Source organism: Leopardus geoffroyi, chromosome D1, assembly GCF_018350155.1.
Source record: "Leopardus geoffroyi isolate Oge1 chromosome D1, O.geoffroyi_Oge1_pat1.0, whole genome shotgun sequence".
Taxonomy (NCBI): Eukaryota; Metazoa; Chordata; class Mammalia; order Carnivora; family Felidae; genus Leopardus; species Leopardus geoffroyi.
This window is the reverse complement of record NC_059329.1, coordinates 64,573,382-64,595,747: the sequence shown is the minus strand read 5'-3', so window position 1 is coordinate 64,595,747 and position 22,366 is coordinate 64,573,382. Positions and strand designations below refer to the sequence as shown.

At 40.6% G+C, this 22,366-nt stretch overlaps 1 protein-coding gene across 3 annotated transcripts in view; it reads right to left on the bottom strand.

Annotated features, from left to right (window-relative positions):
- SYT9 (synaptotagmin 9) overlaps positions 1 to 22,366 on the bottom strand; it is a 200,168-nt gene that overhangs the window by 49,353 nt on the left and 128,449 nt on the right. Inside the window, exons 4-7 of one of the 3 annotated variants that reach the window (XM_045484375.1) lie at positions 5,412 to 5,532; positions 3,810 to 3,981; positions 1,929 to 2,028; positions 1,592 to 1,721 (exon numbers count right to left, since the gene is read on the bottom strand). In XM_045484375.1, coding sequence (XP_045340331.1) covers positions 1,710 to 1,721; positions 1,929 to 2,028; positions 3,810 to 3,981; positions 5,412 to 5,532 — 405 coding nt within the window. In that variant the 3' untranslated portion in view covers positions 1,592 to 1,709. Of the gene's footprint in view, positions 1 to 1,591; positions 1,722 to 1,928; positions 2,029 to 3,809; positions 3,982 to 5,411; positions 5,533 to 22,366 lie in introns of those variants that run through there. The other 2 variants (XM_045484374.1, XM_045484376.1) reach the window with 2 other exon arrangements.

The following is a 22,366-nucleotide window of genomic DNA, read 5'->3' as shown; positions in this document are numbered from 1 at the left end:
CTTGAATACACCCCAGGCCCTGAAGCTTAGAATCAGTCCATAGGTTCTATGCCAGTCTTCTCCCTCAGGCACGATCTCCAACAAAGGAAGACTGTCCCTTCTTCCCCAGGGCCCTCTGCCTCCCCAGGTCTGCCTCGACCCGACTCTCCTGAATCTTGATGGAAACGGAACCCACACCACTGAGGTTTTGTCTTGGCCTCTCAGGATGGCTTTGCTGGGAGTAGAGCTGCCTGTACTGGAAGAATAAGAGGAAAGCTCTCTGCCTGGAACCCATGCTCCCCGGAGTCCCGTTTTCCAGGGGCTTACTTCCCATCACTTAACCAAGAGCAGGAGGGAAAATGCTTTCCTGGACAGTCTCACCTGCCACCTTTGTGCTCCTGTAGCACCTGATATGGATGTTAAAGCTCATGACTGTGCATTTTAGTGGTTAGTTTGCATGCCTTCTTCTGTCTCTTTTGTGGTCTACAAGCTCTTCACAGGGTGGTTTCTTATTCACATCTACACTCTTTACCTAATACGGCATTTGACTCTCACAGGTGATACCTAGTAAATGCAATTTGTTTTTGAAAGAATGAGTTAGCACATAAATAAGAGAGGGTGTCAATGAGCAAAGATGGATGGGGGAAGCATGAATGAGAAGTAAATGATGGGGGGTTGGTAAATGAATGAATGAAGGTGTGAAGCAGAATGATGGCCCACTGGATGCAAGTATTCACTCATCTCTTCTTCCCTGCACACAAACCCCGGTTTTTAGTTGGGACTATTTACACCCAGTAAAAGAATACATTTCCCACATGTGTCCATGCGACTAAACTCTGTGACTAAGTTAAATATAAGTAGATGTGTCACATGAGACATCAAAGAAAATCCTTTGAAAGAGAATGTGTGTGCTTTTGGATCTTGCCTCTTTCTACCTTTGGATGACCTGAAAAGATATGTTGGAGCTTAGCAGCCATGTTGTTCAATGAGGTGACCTCAAAAAAACCCCACACTGGGACAGTGAAGCAGAAAGACAGAAGTCTAGTTCTCTATTGTAATCACAGAGCCACTAGGCTGCCTTCTTCTGGACCTTTTTTTATGTAAGAGAGATATAAATTTCTATTTCATTTGTTGTTTTGTGCATTTTTATCACACGTAGTTGAATCTGATATTAAACAGCTTGTCCAGAATCACAGGTTAATGCTACAGCCGGTCCTGGAATCCAGGCCTCCTCTCTCCTAGTCTCAGGTTCTTTCTGATGCTACACATAAGTCACTATATGGCGACCTGAAATTCCACACTCATCCGGATCCTGTAGACACCTTCCAAATGTCAACCCAAAGCCATGACATGGAATCAGAGAATCTTAGTCATTCTTGAAGACAATCAAAGTGAGGGATGAGTGATCAATGTCCAAAACCCACTAGACAGATGGGGAGCACAGACTCAACCTCAGACTGAATGCAATTTCCAACGGCCTCAGAAAAGGCAACCAGAGAAACCCATCAGTGACTGTAGACCCCGGTACACTCACACTCTTGGTGTCTTCTGCATTTCAACAGTAAAGCATTAATTCTTCCGCAAAGTGGAGCATGTGGGAGTAGGGTCTTACCTCCACCAGGGAATGCCAGTGTGCAATGGGCTTCCGAGGATACGACAACATCTCACTCCAGTGGTCTCTGCCCAGCCTCTCGGCTTCGTTGCCTACTTGACACACGCCGATGATCTCATTATGACCTACACTGTGAAAACGGCCCACAATAACTTTTTCTTAAAATTTTGGTATGTAAGAGCAACAACTACTCAAACCGAGAGGAATTAGGCAAAGGGTGGTTCTTTTCATTCCTTAATTTAAAACTACAGGACAAGCTTAAAAGCCAATAGAACTTGGGATCCAAGATGGTACTTGGTGGCACAGAGAGGAAGAGCAGAGGTTAGCTGTCACACACCTGAGCTTTTGTAACACTGGCATGGCTTAGCTTGTTCCTGATGCATGCTAGGGATGACAACTCTGGTTCTAGAATGAGGCTGACCTCCAGGTCTTCAAACCTATGTAATGAAAAGGAGGCCATCTGAAAGGAGTTCCTTGCATTAATGGCTGCTCAAATTCCTATAAGAGGCAACCAAGTATGTGTAAAAGAGAAGTATTGGGTAGGGCAGCCATAGTCTGGAGCTTACAAAGGGGGCAGGGTGGGGATACTTCCTGAGTCTTCTTGCAACCCCTCTCTTCAGGGAATGTGTGTTCTCACACTCTCCCCTCCTTCCTTCCAACCCCACCTTTGCTTCTTTGACCCAACTTGATTTCCCTACTGTAGAAAGATACTTAGCTCCTTTAACTTTAGGGCTAATATTTCTGAAACTTTCCCTGGGTAGGTGCCTGCCTTGAGGCAATCTTTCCCCTTAGCAGTTTCTGGTTAGAAGTCGCCTGTGTAACTAGAATGATATGACCCATCCTTTAACTCTTTAGGATCCGAGCTCATGGACTTTTTGTTGTTTTCCTTCCTGCAAAGATGAGTAATTTTTCTCCTCTTTGTATGTAGGGAGTAATGGCAAGACACGGGTGGGGGAGTGTGAAGGACATTTGAGTCTGTGCTCATTAAAATCAGTTGTGTGCAGAAGCCCCATGAATTCTGCCATGGATTTTTCCAGGCAGATTCATGAGTTTACTGAGAATTGAATTGAAGCAGAGCTCATATAATCAGATTTGTTGATGCGGGAATCTTGGCAATCGCTTGAAAAAAGCTGGCCTAGATTTCCACGGTTGGTGGGCAACGTCCCCTCCTGTGACCTGACACTACTGGTGTTGTGTTTCGTCCAGAGAAGACAAGATAAGGTTTATTGCTCCATGTGGGCTGTCACACCCATGGGCAGCTGAGCCAACCCATGTGTTCCCTGAGCTGGAAGACAGTTCTATTTCACCTAGGCATCTGCTAGAAAGGGTGTTCAGGGCACTGATGCTGCTTTAGTGACATTTCAGGGGTATGTGGGAAAATTTTCAGCTACAAATAATATTTGTAAGATTATATTAGAAGTCAGAATGATTTTTTTTTTTATACTTGTGCCCAGACCACGTGGGAGGTTTCCAATTAAAAAGAGACTCTGCATTTCAGTCCAATGACTGGTTTAACATGTCTAATTCCCTGTTGGTACTTCCTTTGCATATTAAAATGACTGTTTTTCAAATCTGTCCTTTAAATACACAATTGGCTACAATGCAGGCTATAAATATCTCTTCTGTGCTGTATTAATTAGAAAGTCGAGCATCTTATACATTTTAATGTACCCTGTCATCCATACTGATTCTAGCATTTTCAAGAGAACATTTCTGTTTGCTTTCAGACTTAAGTGGATGGAAATGATCTTTATTAAACACACTTGGAGAAGGGAAAAAATAACAGAGTTATGTATTTAGAAATGTTGATGGTGTGGCTAAAGTAATCACTCTGCTATTTTGAGTGGAATCTTCCCACGAAGGCCAGGCAGGATTGCGCAGGAGAAGATTAAGACCTGCAGAACCAGGTTTTTCCAAGCTGAGATTCTGGGGAGTATGCAGGAATGGAAAGGGGATGAGGTGGGGAGGAGGGGAGGATGGGGAAGGAGAAAGAAATAAAAAGGTGGAGAGCAAAGAGGCACTTGGGTAATATAACTCTAAAGCATGGTTTGGAAAATGGCGACTCCTTGTCAGTCAGCTTTCCCGGGGTGTCCATTTGACTCATTTCCTGCAGCCTGGGACACCAGCTAAGAACGTGTGGCTGCACTCCCCCTCTTCCCTCCCTGTCCTGGGCACAAGAGACATTTTCCGCCCTGAGAAAAAGCTCCAGGTATCTCACCGGTCATAGTCCATGACGGCTATGGACAAGTGGATTTGGTCAATGTTCTCGGGAGGGACGTCAAAGACTATGGCTTCGTTGTAAACGGGATTCAGAGTGTTCCTCTTGGTGGATGTTTTCCTCTTCTTCAGTCGTCTGCCATCACACATCAGTGACACTTTCACGTAGGGATCTGTACAACCATGAGAAGCGGGGGTACTGAGAGGATAAATGTGGATGTAGGGGGCAGTTCCATCACTGTGGAGTTCCACGGACTACGGGACGCAGAACTCCCTTACCTGCCTGTGGGCTGGAGTTTGAGGATTTTAATTAATAAGATGCCTGGGCAGTGACTACAGTTAGGATAATTAAGACATTCATTCAAGAAAAAGCACAGGACACTGTCTCCTCAAAGTGTGTGGAATTTAAAAATAGTGTGAAAATATCTGTTACCAAATTAGAAAATGTTCCAGCTAGAATTCCAGACTTGCCTGGCTGCAATGGGGAGAGATGCAAAGGTATTTCCAAGGCAGGAAAAACGGGCTGAAGTCCCCGACTCTGAACCACCCCAGACAGTCTCTTCCTAAACATCAGGTCTTCAGAAAAGGGACAGATAGAACGCCTAGATGACAGGGACAGCTTTGGGGAGTACAGGGGCTTCAAGCCCCAGAGCTGCCTGAAGTCGGGTTGCAAAGGGGGAAGAAGTTCAGCACAGCAGGGAAAGGACAAAGCTTGCTTATGGCATGACCTTGGCATAGGGTGACAGGTGACAAGGTTGGTCTCTGCTTCAGGTGGGACCTCTCTGGTTCTACCTCACTATCCTTCTGCTCCATGGGGACTTCTCTTTCTCTCCTTGCCTGCACCACCACGTGTTTCCCTGACTCCCCATACACTGTCCAGGAGGCACTGAAAGGCCAGAAGGGGCCACATCTTTTTTTCTCTTGGAAAAATACTGGAGGCCAGTAAGTAGGCAGAATATACTGCATCTGATGTCCATTGATTTCTGTGATCAACAGCCAGTGGACTGGGTGTTCTATGACCACATTTTGGGAACCCCTGAAGAAGTTGCTTGGGAATGTGTATAGTAGGACCTGCATATCAGGGCTTTCTTGTTATGGTTTAGAATATGGTTAGAATACCAAACTGCATAGTTCATTGACAGGCCTTGTAGGAGGATATATGATTGTTTTCAATCTTCCATAGGCCTGAGATGGTGATTACTTGTATCTGAAGAAAGACCCAATTAGATAAGCTGTGTCAGCATGTGTAAACTGTAGGTCCAGTTCACAACTATGGTGAAGAAGACATACAAGAGAATAATGACTATTCCCATTAGGTAGCATTTCATATGTGCCAGGTACTGTTTTATGACATTATATGCACTAACTTATTTAATCTTATGATAACCCAATGAGCCAGATACTATTATTACCCTCATTTTACAGATGGGGAATCTGAAGCTCAGACAGGTTAAGTGACTTGCCCAAAGTCATACAGCCATGAGGTCTAGGAGAGGAATTAAACCTAGGTAGTTTGGTTTTATGCACCTTATTACTCTATTAGAGACTTCATAAATACCACATTAGAACCATGGGAGGAAGTCTGAATTTGAGAATGTCCCACCTGATGCTCCTGTTATGTCCATTGCCTTTAAATTCCTCGCTTTTATAATGGTGATGGTCAGCCTGCCAGCAGTTGGAAGGTAGCAGAGGGAAAACATCAGCTCTCCAAGATCCACATTGTCCTGTTGAGAAAGCACAAGCGGACTCATTGGAAACTGTCCTCAGCCTGGCACGCACAAGGACCAGCTGCAGGACAGCATTGGAAGGGACACCACTGGTCCTCGGCTCATCTTGTGAATCCCTCCTATGTCTTGCTTCACGTCGACCACAAGGAGGAGAACAAATGCCTGGACTTTGGGAGCCCCAGACCCTAAGGAAGTATAGCCTGTCCTCAGATGGCAAAGCTGTGGAGGCCGTCCAGGGCCTCCACCACCCTCTATCTAGCCACTTGCGGCCCTGCACAGCCCCCAGGAATGAAGCCCCCAGAGCCTTGGCTATTTCCCATGTGGTTCCATTCATATTCCCACCACAATCCCCCAGGGGCCCCCCCCAGGACAAAGCTACCCAAAGAGGTGCTCCTTAGGACTGCAAAGCCCCACCAGCGGTGCAGACGTGCTCCGCACACAGCCCCACGCAGCCTCCTGCAGCCTCTCAACAGACCCCCACACAGCCTCTCCCTGTTTCCTATAGCCCTTCCCCCATAGTCTTCCCCACAGGCCCCACATGAGGGCAAAGTCCTCCAAATAGCCACCATCTGTATGCCTCCTTCCCTTACAGCCCTACACACTCCCCTACCCAGTCCCCTCAGGATTGCTGTCATACTTGCACACACTCCTGCAAATACCCCCATCCCAAAACACACACAAGTGCATGCACGTGCACACATACACACTCAGCCAACAACCCTCCACCCAGCAGAGCACTGCACACAACCTGGTCACACACTATGTATGTAGACCAACACACGGCTCCACTGGATCCTGAAACACCTTGCCCCTACTATGTGGCTCTAGACAAGGACCCTGCAGAAGGCTGTGAGTGCCACCCCATGACCCCATGCGTGCCCTCCACAGCCCTGGACACACCCAGATACTCGCCTGGCCCTGCCCAGCCTCAGACAGAGCCCTCTGTAGTCTCTACACAGGGAGAAATGGGTGTGACCCCCTACTGCTGGTCTTGGGGGTTCCCACTTAGCTGTAGCTCTTGCCTTCTCTTAGTGTGTCCCTAAGGAGCCCGTTTCCCTTTGCTGGGGAAGACATCTCCTCAGGCAGTGTGCAGCCATTCAAATAGGTCAGATGACATGGTTCTCTTTCTCCTTTATAGCCCAAGGAGTTACCAGAAAGGGGGAAAAAAGCCAGTTCATTTACTTTCCATTTCTTTGATACCTAAGGTTATCGAGCTGGGTGTCTGTGTCTAATTAATACGGTTTCATACTGACAATGCTCTGGGGAGTCCAGGTTTTGCCCTCAACATCCACAGACTCCCCTCCCTTCCTCAAGTCTCCAAAGATGCTTCTATTTTTAGAAGCAAAGATTCAGTTCTGGAAGGTCACCTCGCCCAACCTCCCTGCCTTGACCGCTTCTGCAGGAGGATGAGGCGAAGGGAATCTGTTCGGTCGCTAAGGCAGATGGATTGCTCTGCATCTCTGCGCATCGCTTGCATTGTGTAAATAAATGACCTCACTCTGCAAGCCAGGCTCTTCTGGTTCCTGGAACCTGGATCTCAAGACACCCAGGTGGCTGGGCCTTTCCCTCTCAGATAGAGTGAGGGGGAGAGACAAGAATTCTACAGGAGTGTGGGGTGGTGGCACACCGGGCAGGTGCTGGACAGTTTCATGCTGCTGGTTCCCTGTTGCAGGACAGGTGTCTGCTTTCCCTGAAGAGGGAGGATCTGATCCAGTTTCCTGCTGGTGGCAGAGGAGAAACAGAAACAACAGCTGTCCCCACAAATTATCTTTTTCCTTCCACACTCCCTGCCCTATTCCTTTGCCCTTTGGCTTCTGTCTGCCTTAAGCAGAAAGGCCCAAACACCTGTTCCTCCCTCAGGAGGTTATTCGCTGCACCTAGCTCACCACCCCCTCCTCTCGTCCCGCTCAGAAAATCTCAGTTTGACAAAGCAAAACAGGAGTAACCAGAATCATGCTGATGAAGCTTCATCTCACCCATTTTCTCAGCATACAGTTCTGGAAGGTCCACGCTCACCCAAGCTCTGTCGGGCTCAAGATGTGATGGGGCCTGCACTCCAAGCCCTGCCCTTAAGCCCAATGAACATAACTGAATGTGACGACTCAGGTTACTTTTGTGCTAAGTACATTTTCTTCCCAACATAAACCCCATTCACAAATCACTCACATTATGGCTCTTTGCTCATAAGTTTAAGGAAAAAGAAATCAAGCTTTGGACTTGGTGATACAGTATTCAAAAGGTCAACTAAAGTCCACATGTGTACTTAAAAAAAAAAAGCCAGAAAATTAAAAACATAGTTATCAAAGAGAAAATGTTTGATTAGACTTTCAAGTGTTTAGAAATAAAACAGTTAACATTTTCTAAATCATGAAAGTAAAAATTATGATAAAATTAATATATAGATATTTTTAGTGAAAGAACAAAATATCCCCTTTTCTTCTGTATCTGTGTCACTCCTTTCCCCAGAATGACACTGAATAATCTTTGTAGTTTTCTTTTCATTCATCCATCAATCCATCCACTCACTCGCTTATTCTTTTAACATCGGCTGCGATGGTGGTGGTTGGGCATTGTTCTTTTCCAGGCGCTGGAGCTGTTTTTGCAGTGGGAACAACAGACAGGGTCCCTTAAGTGCAGATGGGCTTGCAGGGATATGGAACAGGGGTCGATGGTACATAATGTTAATTCTGCTTTTCCCCTATCAGCTGGTGCTGATTTGGGGTCAAGAAACTGTAGATCCCTATGTTTGCAAACATCCCTTTAAACCAATGGTTCTCAACAGTAGTAATGTTCCCCTGGGGGACATTTGGCCTTATCTGGAGAAATTTTTTATTGTCATAACTGGGGAGGCAGTTACTGACATCTAGTGAGTAGAGTCCAGGGATGCTGGTAAACATCCTACAATGCACAGGGCAGCCCCTTTTACTGCAAAGAATTATCAGGTTCAAAATGTCAATAGTTTCAAGGTTGAGAAACTGCCTTACACAGAAGTGCTTATATTGTTCGTAAAAATTTTTCCAGAGTGCTGATGAAAGTCAAATATAAAAGGGTGGTGGAATATTTGGCTTCTTTTTCAGCTTGACAAGAATACAGAGTGTCACTGGTGGCTGTGTGCCCTGGGGGATACAAGGGGAAGGAAAATGTCATATAAAGAAATGCTTCACTTGCTCCTGCTTTGTGTGGCCACGTTCAGTACTGTTAGCAAAATATACTGGGAATTTATAGCAAGTGCGTGAGAATTCTCTACCTGCCAATCTGTAATGTGATATGTTTGCCTGTAGCGGTCTATGATAGCTCTAAGTTTTGTCTAATTAGTGCACTTTGCATTCTTCTTCTTAGGTTCTTTTGGTGAGCTCCTTCCCAATTCTGTGAAGATCTATAAGGGCTGCTGCAGGAATTCAGGTTTAACCAAATATTCATGGCCCTGTCCATATCTGTTTAGGGATAATCATGGAACCCAGGCAAGACCACTTCAAATCTTCTCTGGGATTGAAAAATTGATATTGAAATGGAGCAATTATCATTTTATTGGGATTATTTGTTGGGAAGATATGAAACTAGAATTGTTGTAAGGTTCTTATACTATATGTAGCACACATGGTATAATATTACTTTAAGTTAGGCTGTGTATATTAAAGATGAACACTATGGGGATGTCTGGGTGGTCAGTCAGTTGAGCATCCGACTCTTGATTTTGGCTCAGGTCATGATCTCATGGTTCATGGGTTCAGAACCTACATGGGACTCTACGCTGACAGCTCTGTCTCCTTCTTTCTTAAACATTTAAAGATGAACACTATAAACCCATAAGAAATGACTATTAAAAGGATTTATAGCTAATATGCCAAAAAAGGAGACAAAATAGATGCTTTAAAAGTATTAAATTAATCCAAAAGGAGACAGAAAAAAAGGGAAAGAGAATACTACGAGAAGAGACAAATCTTACAGAAATAGAAAATGAATAACAAGATGGTAAATTTCATCCTATTATTTCCATAATTACATTAAATGTAAGTGATCTAGGCATCCAAATAAAAAGCAAAGATTGAGACAATAAAATAGCAAGACTCAGTTTTATGGTCTCTACAAAAAAAAGTACTTTAAATATAAAATATAAGTAAATTAAAAGTAAAAGAGTAAGAAAAGATATGCCATACTAACACTAATAAAAAAATCTGGAGGACTATATTAATATCAGACAAGGTATATGTCAGAGCAATGAATATTACCAGGACAAAGAGTGATATGATAAAGAGGTCAATTCATCAAAAGCACATAACAACTCTAAATATTTATGCACCAGATAACACACTCTCAAACACATGAAGCAAAAGCTGATAGAATTGCGAGGACAGATAAGTTAGAGTCAGAGGTTTGAATACTTGAACAACAACACTAACAACTGACTTGGTGTAACCAGTGGCATTACAATAACACTCTATCAACCAGCAGTAGAATACATATCTTTTCAAGTGCACCCATAACACTAAACAAGCTAGACTATATTCTGTTCTAGGCCATAAAATGAGTCTCAATTAAATTTGAGAAGATTCAAAGTACATTTTCTGGCTGCAATGGAAATGAATTAGAAATCAACAGCAAAAAGATATCTGGAAAATCTCCAAATATTTTAGAACTAAGTATCACACTTATAAATAATCCATGGATCAAAGAAGAAATCAAAAGAGGAATGAGAAAGTACTCTGAACTTAACTGAAATAAAAACATGATACATTAAAATGTGTGAAACGCAGCTAAAGCAGCATGTAGGGGAAAATTTATAGCACCAAAATGCCTATATTATGCAACAAGGAAAGTCTCAAAACAATGACCTCAGTTTCCACTCTAAGAAATCAGAAGAAAATAAATAAATGAAGATTAAAAAGAATAAATAAAAACAAAGTAAGCAGAAGAAAGGAAATAATAAAGATTAGGTAAAATAATGTAAAGATGTATATTTCAAATAGAGTAATCACTAAATAACTAATAGGTATAGTAAACCAAGACCAACCATATATGCTGTATACAGGAAACCCATTTAAAATATCATGACAAAGATAGGTTTTGAAAGATTTTTCAAAATTAGGCAATGTAAACACTAATCAAAAGAAAATTTTAGTGACTATATTAATATCAAAGAAGATTTCAAACCAAGGAATAGTTCCAGGGAGGAAGGATCAGATCATCAAGGGGACATAATCTTAAATGTGTATGTATCTACCAACAAAAATTCAAAATTATTGAACAAATCTGAGAGAATTAAGAGGGGAACTAGGCAAGCCCACAAGCAGAGTTAGAGACTTCAACACTGCCCTATCAGTCATTGATTGAACAGGCAAATAGAAAAGAAGTAAGGATATAAAAGACCTGAGCAATAATATCAACAAACTTGACCTAATTGGCATTTACTTTACCCATTGATACTCCATCTAACAACAACAAAATATTTTTTTTTAAGTATACACAAAACATCCACCAAGATAAATTATGCTCTGGGCCATAAAAATGTTTTTTCATTAAATTCAAGAAGATTGAAATCATACCAAATATGTTCCAAGTAAGAATAAAATTAAACTAGAATTCAATCAATAATATCTGGAAAATCCCCCAATATTTGGGAATTAAACAATATTTTTCTAAATAACCCACAAGTCAAATAAAAACCCCCCACAAGGTGTATTAAACATTAATTTGACCTGAATGAAAATGAAAATACAACATATCAAAATGTGCAGGACCCAGACAAAGCAGTACTTATAGGGAAATGTACAGCATTAAATGTTTATATTCAAACAGAGGTATAATTTCAAAACACTGATCTGAGTTTCAACTGAGGAACACACACACAAAAAAAAGAGAAAATAAAACACAACACAGATAAAAGGAAGAAAATAACATAAGCATAGAAAACAATGAAATATAAAAAATGGAAACACTTAGAGAAAGTCAATGAAAGCAATATCCTAGCAAGACTGACCAGAAACAAAAATTAGAAAATATTAATTATCAATATAAAAATGGAAATGGATATATCAATACCGATACTATAGACATTAAAATAATAAGAAATGTTATGATCATTTTTATCCCAATAGATTTGATAACTTAGAGAAAATGAACAACTTGCTTGAAAGACAAAAAAAACCCCACCATACCAAACTAAAGAAAAAAATAGATAACCTGAATTGTTTTATATCACTAAATAAATTGAAGTCCCAATTAAAAACCTTCTCGCAAAGTAAAGTCAAACCCATTTAAGAAAAAAATAATACCAATTCTATATAAGCTTTTCCAGAAAAGAGAAGAACATTTCCCAGCTCATTTTATGAGGGCAGCAATATTTTGATACTAAAACTAGACACAGATATTATAAGAAAACTACAGACTATTGTCCTCATGGACACAGACACAATTATCTTTAATAACATTTTAGCAAATTAAACCCAGCAATCTATTAAATAGGAGATATATCCTGGACGAGTAGGATTTATCCTGGGAATGCAAGTCTGGCTTAACATTTGAAAATATTAATCAAAGTAAACCAACATATCAACACACTAAAAAGGAAAAACCATATCAACAGACACAAAACAATCATTTGAAAAAAGTCAATACCATTCAGGATAGATGCTCTCAGAAAACTGGAATAGAAGTGGACTTCCTTCTATTAAGAAAGACACCTGTAGGGGCGCCTGGGTTGCTCAGTCGGTTGGGTGTCTGGCTCTTGATTTTGGCTTGGGTCATGATCTCATGGCTCCAGTTTGTGGGCTCTGCGCTCACAGTGTGGGGTCTGCTTGGGATTCTGTCTCTCTCCCTCTCTCTCTTCCTGCCCTGCTTATCTTCTCTATCTCTCTCAAAATAAATAAATAAACTTAAAAAAAAAAAAGAAAGATAACTTATAAAAAAACTATAGTTAATGCTAAACTTGATGACAGACTATACATTTTCTCTCCTAAGGTTAGGAAACAAGGCTAGGACATCCGCTCTCACTACTTCTGTTTCACATTGTACTAGAGGGTCCGGCCAGTGAAAGAAAACAGAAATAAAAGATACACACCTTAAAAAAGAAGAAGTAAAACTGTTTTATTTGCAGGTGCAATGATTACTTATGGAGAAAATCCTTAGGAATCTATAAAAAACTACTAAAACAAGTTTAGCAAGGCCAACAAGGCTAATATGAAAGCAAAATTATTTCTATATACTAGAAATGAAACAAGAATTGAAATTTAAAAAGTACACTTACATTTATACTCACAGATAAATTTAGCAAATCATGTGCAAGACCTGTATACTGAAAACTACAAAACAACGGTGAGAAAAATTAGAGAAGACATAAATAGAGAGATATTTCACATTCATACATCAAGAGACTTATTAACATTGTTAAGATATTGCTTCTTCCATAATCTATAAGTTCAGTGTAATTCCAATCAAAAGTTCAACATACCTTTTGTAGATATTGACAAACTGATTCTAAAATTTATATGCAAATATAAAGAATCTAGAATAATCAAAATCATTTTGGAAAAAAGAAGCAAAATGGAAGTACTTAACACTACCTATGAGGTGTAGAATAAAACCACAGTAATCAGTAATCGAGGAGGTGCTCACAAAAGGACAGACATACTGATGAATGGAACAGGATGAAGAGGCCAGAATTAGACCCTCATTTACATGGTCAAATCACTTTCTAGAAAGGGAGCACATAATTTAGTGAAGAAAATATACTCTTTTAAACAAACAGTACTGGAATAGTTGGATATCTATTTGAAACAACAACAACAACAACAAAAGAACCATGACCTTTCCTTCACACGGTAGGAAAGGATTTCATGCAAATGGATCATGTAAGTACTGAAACTATGGAAGTGCTAAAAGAAAGCATAGGAGAAAATGTTTGTGACTTTGGGTTAGATAAATATCCCTTAGATGGACACAAAAAGCACAATACATAATAAAAGAAACTCATACCGTTTGCTTCATTAATGTTAAAAACTTTTGCTCTTCAAACACATTCTTAGGAAAGACAAAGGTTAAGCCACAGGCTGAAGGATTGTATTTGTATAATATACAGCCCATAAAGGAATTACATCCAGAATATATAAAGAATTCCTACAACTTAGAGAAATAACCTAACAAAAACAGGGGCAAAAGATCTGAACAGGCACTTCCTCAAAAGAACATTAAACCATAGCAAGATACCACTACACAACCACAAGAATAAGCTAAAATGAACGACTGACAATATGACTTATTGCCCATGATGGAGAGTAATTGCCTCTCCAACTCTGCTGGAAATGCAAAATGTTAAAACCATTTGGGAAAAACAGTTTGGCAGTCTCTCTTAGGTTACACATACACATGCCAAATGACCCAGAAATCTCACATTTAGTTATTTCCCTAAGTGAAATAAAATCACACCTCCATCCAAAGACTTGTATGCAACTGTTGTGAGCCCAAACTGAAAAGAAACCCAAATGTAGCATCAAATGGTGAATGGACAAACAAAATGAGGTATATCCATACAATGGAATGCCAGTAGGCAACCAAATGGAAAAAACTACTAATAAAAGAAACAACACGAATACATCACAAAAGCATTAAGCTGAGTGAAAGGATCTCCAACAAAAGACAACATGTATGATTCCCTTTATATGAAACTCTGGGAAAAGCAAAATTACAGTGACACAAAGTGATCAGTGGAAACTAGGGACTGGTGGTGGGAGGAGGGAACTGATCATAGAGGAGCACCGGGAAATCTTTGGGGATGAGAGAAATATTCCATGTCACGATTATGGTGGCAGTTACATGGCTGTATAATTGTGACAAAACTTGTACACTTAAAATTGGTTAGTTTTATGGTATATAAATTAATAATGGGCATTAACAATTCTGAAAAGACACATTTTGTAGAGGACTACACTTTTGTCTTCCAATTTTATGGCCTTGAGTTCAGAGGATATGCCTTAATGATTTCAACCATTTAAAATATTATGTTATTCTGTCCTATCCTGTCTCATTCAGTTGTGCTCATATGTGCTTAATGTGTATTCTCTATCTGCAGGGGCCAAATTCCCATGTGTCTGTTAAATCAAGCTTGTTGACTTTGTATCCAAATCTTCTTCCTTCCAGAATTTAATTAATAATGCTTTGTCTTTTAAAATACATTTAAAAAATAAATAAAAATTAAAAAGTGTTTTTTATTTTTTATTTATTTTTTATTTTTTGCTATTCCATTATGTTTCACAGCCAAAGTAACAAACATTTAAGATATAGTTAAAATATTCCCATTTTTTTGCTCACTGCAGTTTCTTAAAACCCACATCCCCCCTTTATAGAAACATTTTTCATTTTACTTGAGTATGTCCTTGAGAACTTTTTTTCTCTCTTTTTTTTTTTTTTTCCAGTGAGGGATCACAGGTAGTAAAAATAATTTTTATTGTGGTCTAATTCTTAAAAGAAAGTTGGCTGGGCATAGAATTTAGGTTAAAATTATTTTATCTTAGAATCATTTTACATTGTCACAAAGTCTCCAAGCACTTCATGTTCTAGCTGGGATGAACATTTGATGCCATTCTTTTGTAGATTTTTTTTTTCCCTCTCAAGGAGGTTTTAAGATGGTCTCTTTGTACTTTTATTTTGTACTTACACCTTCTGAAATTTTCCCAAAAGGTATTTAGATATCTTGTCTTCCTTGATCTCGCTTGGTCCTCAATGATCCATATTAATTAGAATTCTTTCTTTTCTTTTAATGTCTTCTGCCCCTCCCCACTCCCTCCCCCCCCACCCCGCCCCGGGATCAGTTGATCTGTTCATTTTGGACCATGATAGTGGTTTTTCTCATGTTCTAGGACATCCCTAATTGTCTATATTTATAATTAAAGGGTCAAAGGAAAGTCTTCTATTGCTTATGCCCTCTGTAATTCCTTTACTATTATTTTATGAGGGGCCTCAGGAGGCAGTGCAGGCAATCTCATGTTTTTTATCTGATGTATTTAACTAGGAGTTCTGATGAATTATTCTTTAACACTACCTGTAGGATATTAACATCACCAAAATTACTGAACTTTGGCATTACAGAAGGTTACACAAGTTAGGCAAAGGGAATTATTATCAACAGACTTATGATACTCCAGTTTCCTCAATATTTTTGAGTATCATTGTATTGGAGGTCCCCAAGACCACCCTGAAGTTCGATGATTCACTAGAAGGACTCTTAGGACCCAGAAAGGCTGTTATTCTCATAGTTAATGGTTTATTACAGCATAAGGACTCAAGATTAAAATCAACAAAGGAAAAAGATACAGGGTAGAGTCCAGGAGAAACCAGGCATAAGCTTCCAGTTATCCTCCTCCAATGGAGTCACACCAACAGCACTTAACTCTCCCAGTCATGATGGGTGACAACACATATCAAGTATTGCCAAATGGGAAACTTAACTAAACCTTGATGCCCAAGGTTCCTTTCCTTTAAACACTTCTGTTTTTTTTTTTTTTAAGTTTATTTATTTTTGAGAGAGAGAGAGAGAGCATGTGGAAGAGGGGTAGAGAGAGGAAGACAGAGAATCCCATGCAGGCTCCACACTGTCAATGCAGAGCCCGACATGGGGCTCTAACCCGTGAACTGCAAGATTGTGATCTGAGCCGAAATCAAGAGTTGGATGCTTAACTGACTGGGCCACCCAGGCACCCCAATGTCCAAGGTTCTTATTGTGGGTGGCAAAGAGTTCCCAAATGACTGACCTTAACAAGTCAGTCCTCATTTCCATCATCAGAGGTCAAACAGCATGGCTCAGGGCCCTAGGTGAACAAACACAGCTGTTTACCATTATTGCATTGTTAATATAAAATATCTAATGTGGTCCAAGTTCTGTTATATAATGAACTCTTATCAGGCAGGATATTCTAAGGGCTTAGATGTTATCTCTCAAGAACCAGTCAAGGACCGGTCCTTTCTTTAAAATGTGTAGAGTTTGAGGGGCACCTGGGCGGCTCAGTCAGTTGAGTGTCCAACTTTGGCTTAGGTAATGATCTCATGGTTCATGGGTTCGAGCCCCGCCTTGAGCTCTGTGCTGACAGCTCAGAGGCTGAGCTTGCTTCAGATTCTGTGTCTCCCCCTCTCTATGCCCCCAAGTAATAAAAAGAACTAGGAGCATCTTTTGTTCTATTGAAGCAACTCTGTGTGGGCTCTTGGATGGGGGCTGGTCACCAGAAAGACCAAGCCAGAATAAGAAGCTTCAAATTTTCAGGGGCTCCTGAGTGGCTCAGTTAGTTAAGTGTCTGACTTCGGCTCAGGTCATGATCTCATGGTTTGTGAATTCAAGTCCCGAGTCAGGCTCTGCTGTCAACACAGGGCCCATTTCAGATCTTCTGTCTCCCTCTCTCTGCCCCTCCACTGCTCATTCTCTGTCTCCAAAATAAATAAATACACTAAAAAAAAAAAAAAAAAAAAAAAAAAGAAAAAGAAAAAAAGAAGCTTGGAATTTTCAGCCAGAGGAGAGTGGGAGGAAAGGGGTTAATAACTGATCATGCCTACATAAGGAAGCCTCCATAAAATAGGACCCAATAGACCTGGGCTCAGAGACCCCCCAAGTTGGTGAACCTATCTATATACTGGAAGAGTGACATACCTGCCCTCTGTATCTCTTCATCTGGCTGTTCATCTGTATCCTTTATCACATTGTTTAATAAACTGTTATGTTTCCCTGAGTGGTATAAACTGTTCCAGAAAATAATCAAATCCAACAGAGAAGAGGTCATGGGAATCCCTGATTTGTAGCCAAGTTGCACAGAAGTTGTGGGTAACACAGGGACCTACTTTTTATCATTGGCATCCAAAGTGGCAGCCAGTCTCATGAGCCTGATCCCTTAACCTGTGGGATCTGACATTATCTCCAGATAGATAGTATCAGAACTGAGCTAAATTTTAGGATACCCAGTTTGTGTTGCAGAATTGCTTGGTGTAGGAAAATCCCACATGTTTTGTGTCAGAAATGTCATAAGTGTGGTAAGTGGTATCAGAGTAAAGGAGAAACACACAGGAAGAGAATGGTAGCTTTTTTCTACATAAATGCTTAAAAATCAGATTAGGGAAAAATTTTTTAGCTTTACATGTATAATATGGAACAAAGTAAGGCTGATTATCAGTGATCAAAGCATCTACCTGAAGAACCTGGAAAAAGAACAACAAATTAAACACAAACTAGAAGGAAGGAAATAATAATATTAGAGCAAAATTAATGAATTGGACAACAAATATGTTTAGAGAGAGTGAACAAAGTCAAACAAAGTTGAAGTTAGCTCCCCCCCCCAAGTTTATTTATTTTGAGAGAGAGAGAGAGAGAGAGAGGGAGAGGGAAGGGCTAAGAGAAAGGGACAATCCCAAGCAGGCTCTACACTGACAGCATGAACATAATTATGGACAATTATGTCCATAACAGAACAAAGTGGGAACAAATCATATAATTATCTAAATGAATATAGACAGATATGATAAAATCAAGCATCTACTTATGATAAAAGCTTTTATCAAACCATATATAAAAGAGAAATTTGCTGATCTGATGTAGGGCATCTAAAAACAAGGCTATAGCAATGGTATACTTAATGGTGAAATACAGAAAGCTTCCCAATTAAATTAGGAATAAGACACAGACTACTTCTATTTTACATTGTACTTGAGGTCCTAGTGAAATAAGGCATGAAAAAGAAATAAAAGGTATAAAGTTTTGATGTGAAGAATTAATTGTCATTATTGCCAGATAATATGATGTGTAAAACTATCCCAAAAACCTTACAGAAAAACCATTAGAATAAATAAGCATCTTCATCCATGACTGATGGATTAATGGCCATCAGTGTCAGTAAACAAAAAATAAATTTTATTTTTATATCAAAAAAAAAAAACAAATTAAAAAGTAGAAAAAAACCTTATTTAAAATCGTTTTCAAAAAACCCATCAGCGTCCTGCGGATCACTTAGATTCCACCCACACCTGCCTAAATAACCCAGAAAACCACCAGAAGACGAGCAGAATGGAGTCTCTGGAGCCAAGCCAGACGAGAGGCCCATGGAAGAGGGTAGGAAGGGCGGGAGGCGGTGCGTGCTCCACGGACTGGCGGGAGGGAGCCGGGGCGGAGGGGCGGCCCGCCGGCCAAGCAGAGCCCCCAAGTCTGGCTTGCAAAAGCGGAGGGGCCGGACGGAGTGTGTTCAGACAGCAAGTGGGACTCAATATCTGGAAGGTTATAAGTTAACAGCTCTGCTCGGAGAGCGGGAGGGCTGGAGGACAACGGGAGGGAGAGTTGTTGAGCCCGGGAGGACAGAGCGCAGCATGGCAGGGAACAAAGGCTCTAGCCAGCACCATCTCCCTTGCCCATCCCCCAGCCAAAATCCCAAAGGGAACTGGTTCCTCTCACGGAACTAGCTTGCACCTCACAAACACCCAACACTGTGCTTCTGCGGATCCATCCCTCCGGTGGCAGGTCTGAAGCCCTCCCGCTGCCGCAGGGCCCTTCCCGAAGTGGATCTCTGAAGAAGCAAGCTGAGCCTGCCCCTCCCGCCCCTGCGCACCTTGCCGATCCACCCCAGCTAATACGCCAGATCCCCAGCACCACAAGCCTGGCAATGTGCAAGTAGCCGGGAGGGGCCATGCCACCCCACAATGAACCCCGCCCCTAGGAGAAGGGAAGAGAAGGTACACACCAGTCTGACTGTGGCCCCAGCGGTGGGCTGGGGGCAGACATCAGGTCTGACTGCGGCCCCACCCACCAATGCAAGTTATTCAAGACAGCACAGGGGAAGTGCCCTTCAGGTCCTCACCACTCCAGGGACTATCCAAAATGACAAAATGGAAGAATTCCCCTCAAAAAAACCTCCAGGAAATAACGACAGCTAACAAACTGATCCAAAACAATTTAAACAATATAACAGAAAGTGAATTTAGTATAATAGTCATAAAAGTAATCGCTGGGCTTGAAAACAGTATAAAGGATAGCAGAGAATCTATTGCTACAGAGATCAAGGGACTAAGGAGCAGCCAGGAGGAGCTAAAAATGCCATTAATGAGCTGCAAAATAAAATGGAGACGACTACAGCTCGGAATGCAGAGGCTGAGGAGAGAATAGGTGAACTAGAAGATAAAATTATGGAAAAAGAGGAAGCTGAGAAAAAGAGAGATAAAAAAATCCAGGAGTATGAGGGGAAAATTAGAGAACTAAGTGATGCACTAAAGAGAAATAATCTATGCGTAATTGGTATTCCAGAGGAGGAAGAGAGAGGGAAAGGTGCTGAAGGTGTACTTGAAGAAATAATAGCTGAGAACTTCCCGGATCTGGGGAAGGAAAAAAGCATTGAAATCCAAGAGGCACAGATTCAGACATAACTTGAATCGATTTTCTGCATGACATATCATAGTGAAACTGGCAAAATACAAGGATAAAGAGAAAATCCTGAAAGCAGCTAGGGATAAACGTGCTCTAACATATAAAGGGAGACTGATAAGACTAGTGACAGATCTCTCTACTGAAACTTGGCAGGCCAGAAAGGAATGGCAGGAGATCTTCAATGTGATGAACAGAAAAAATATGCAGCTGAGAATCCTCTATCCAGCAAATCTGTCATTTAGAATAGAAGGAGAGATAAAGCTCTTCCCAAACAAACAAAAACTGAAGGAATTGGTCACCACTAAACCAGCCTACAAGAGATCCTAAGGGGGATCCTGTGAGACAAAGTACCAGAGACATCGCTACAAGCATGAAACCTACGGACATCACAATGACTCTAAACCCATATCTTTCTATAATAACACTGAATGTAAATGGACTAAATGCGCCAACCAAAAGACATAGGGTATCAGAATGGATAAAAAAACAAGACCCATCTATTAGCTGTCTACAAGAGACTCATTTTAGACCTGAGGACACTTTCAGATTGAAAGTGAGGGGATGGAGAACCATTTACCCCATTTATCATGCTACTGGAAGTCAAAACAGAGCTGGAGTAGCCATACTTATAACAGACAAACTAGACTTTAAATTAAAGGCTGTAACAAGAGATGAAGAAGGACATTATATAATAGTTACAGGGTCTATTCATCAGGAAGAGCTAACAATTATAAATGTCTATGCGCCGAATACCGGAGCCCCCAAATATATAAAACAATTACTCACAAACATAAGCAATCTTATTGACAAGAATGTGGTAACTGCAGGGGACTTTAATACCCCACTTACAACAATGGATAGATCATCTAGACACATGGTCCAAAAAGAAACAAGGGCCCTGAATGATACATTGGATCAGATGGACTTGACAGATATATTTAGAACTCTGCATCCCAAAGCAACAGAATATACTTTCTTCTCGAGTGCACATGGAACATTTTCCAAGATAGATCACATACTGGGTCACAAAACAGCCCTTCATAAGTATACAAGAATTGAGATAATACCATGCATACTTTCAGACCACAATGCTATGAAGCTTGAAATCAACCACAGGAACAAGTCTGGAAAACCTCCAAAAGCATGGAGGTTAAAGAACACCCTACTAAAGAATGAATGGGTCGACCAGGCAATTAGAGAAGAAATTTACAAAATATATGGAAACAAACGAAAATGAAAATACAACAATCCAAACGCTTTGGGATGCAGCGAAGGCAGTCCTGAGAGGAAAATACATTGCAATCCAGGCCTATCTCAAGAAACAAGAAAAATCCCAAATACAAAATCTAACAGCACACCTAAAGGAAACAGAAGCAGAGCAGCAAAGACACCCCAAACCCAGCAGAAGAAGAGAAATAATAAAGATCAGAGCAGAAATAAACAATATAGAATCTAAAAAACTGTAGAGCAGATCAATGAAACCAAGAGTTGGTTTTTTGAAAAAATAAACAAAATTGATAAACCTCTATCCAGGCTTCTCAAAAAGAAAAGGGAGATGACCCAAATAGATAAAATCATGAGTGAAAATGGAATTATTACAACCAATCCCTCAGAGATACAAGCAATTATCAGGGAATACTATGAAAAATTATACGCCAACAAACTGGACAACCTGGAAGAAATGGACAAATTCCTAAACACCCACACACTTCCAAAACTCAAACTGGAGGAAATAGAAAGCTTGAACAGACCCATAATGAGCAAAGAAATTGAATCAGTTATCAAAAATCTCCCAACAAATAAGAGTCCAGGACCAGATGGCTTCCCTGGGGAATTCTACCAGACATTTAAAGCAGGGATAATACCTATCCTTCTCAAGCTATTCCAAAAAATAGAAAGGGAAGGAAAACTTCCAGACTCATTCTATGAAGCCAGTATTACTTTGATTCCTAAATCAGACAGAGACCCAATAAAAAAAAGAGAACTACAGGCCAATATCCCTGATGAATATGGATGCAAAAATTCTTAATAAGATACTAGCAGATCGAATTCAACAGCTTATAAAAAGAATTATTCACCATGATCAAGTGGGATTCATTCCTGGAATGCAGGGCTGGTTCACAAATCAATCAACGTGATACATCACATTAATAAAAGAAAAGATAAGAACGATATGATCCTGACAATCGATACAGAAAAAGCATTTGACAAAATTCAGCATCCTTTCTTAATAAAAACGCTTGATAAAGTCAGGATAGAAGGAACATACTTAAACATCATAAAAGCCACTTATGAAAAGCCCACAGCTAACATCATCCTCAATGGGGAAAAACTGAGAGCTTTCCCCCTGAGATCAGGAACACGACAGGGATGTCCACTCTCACCGCTGTTGTTTAACATAGTGTTGGAAGTACCAGCATCAGCAATCAGACAATAAAAGGAAATCAAAGG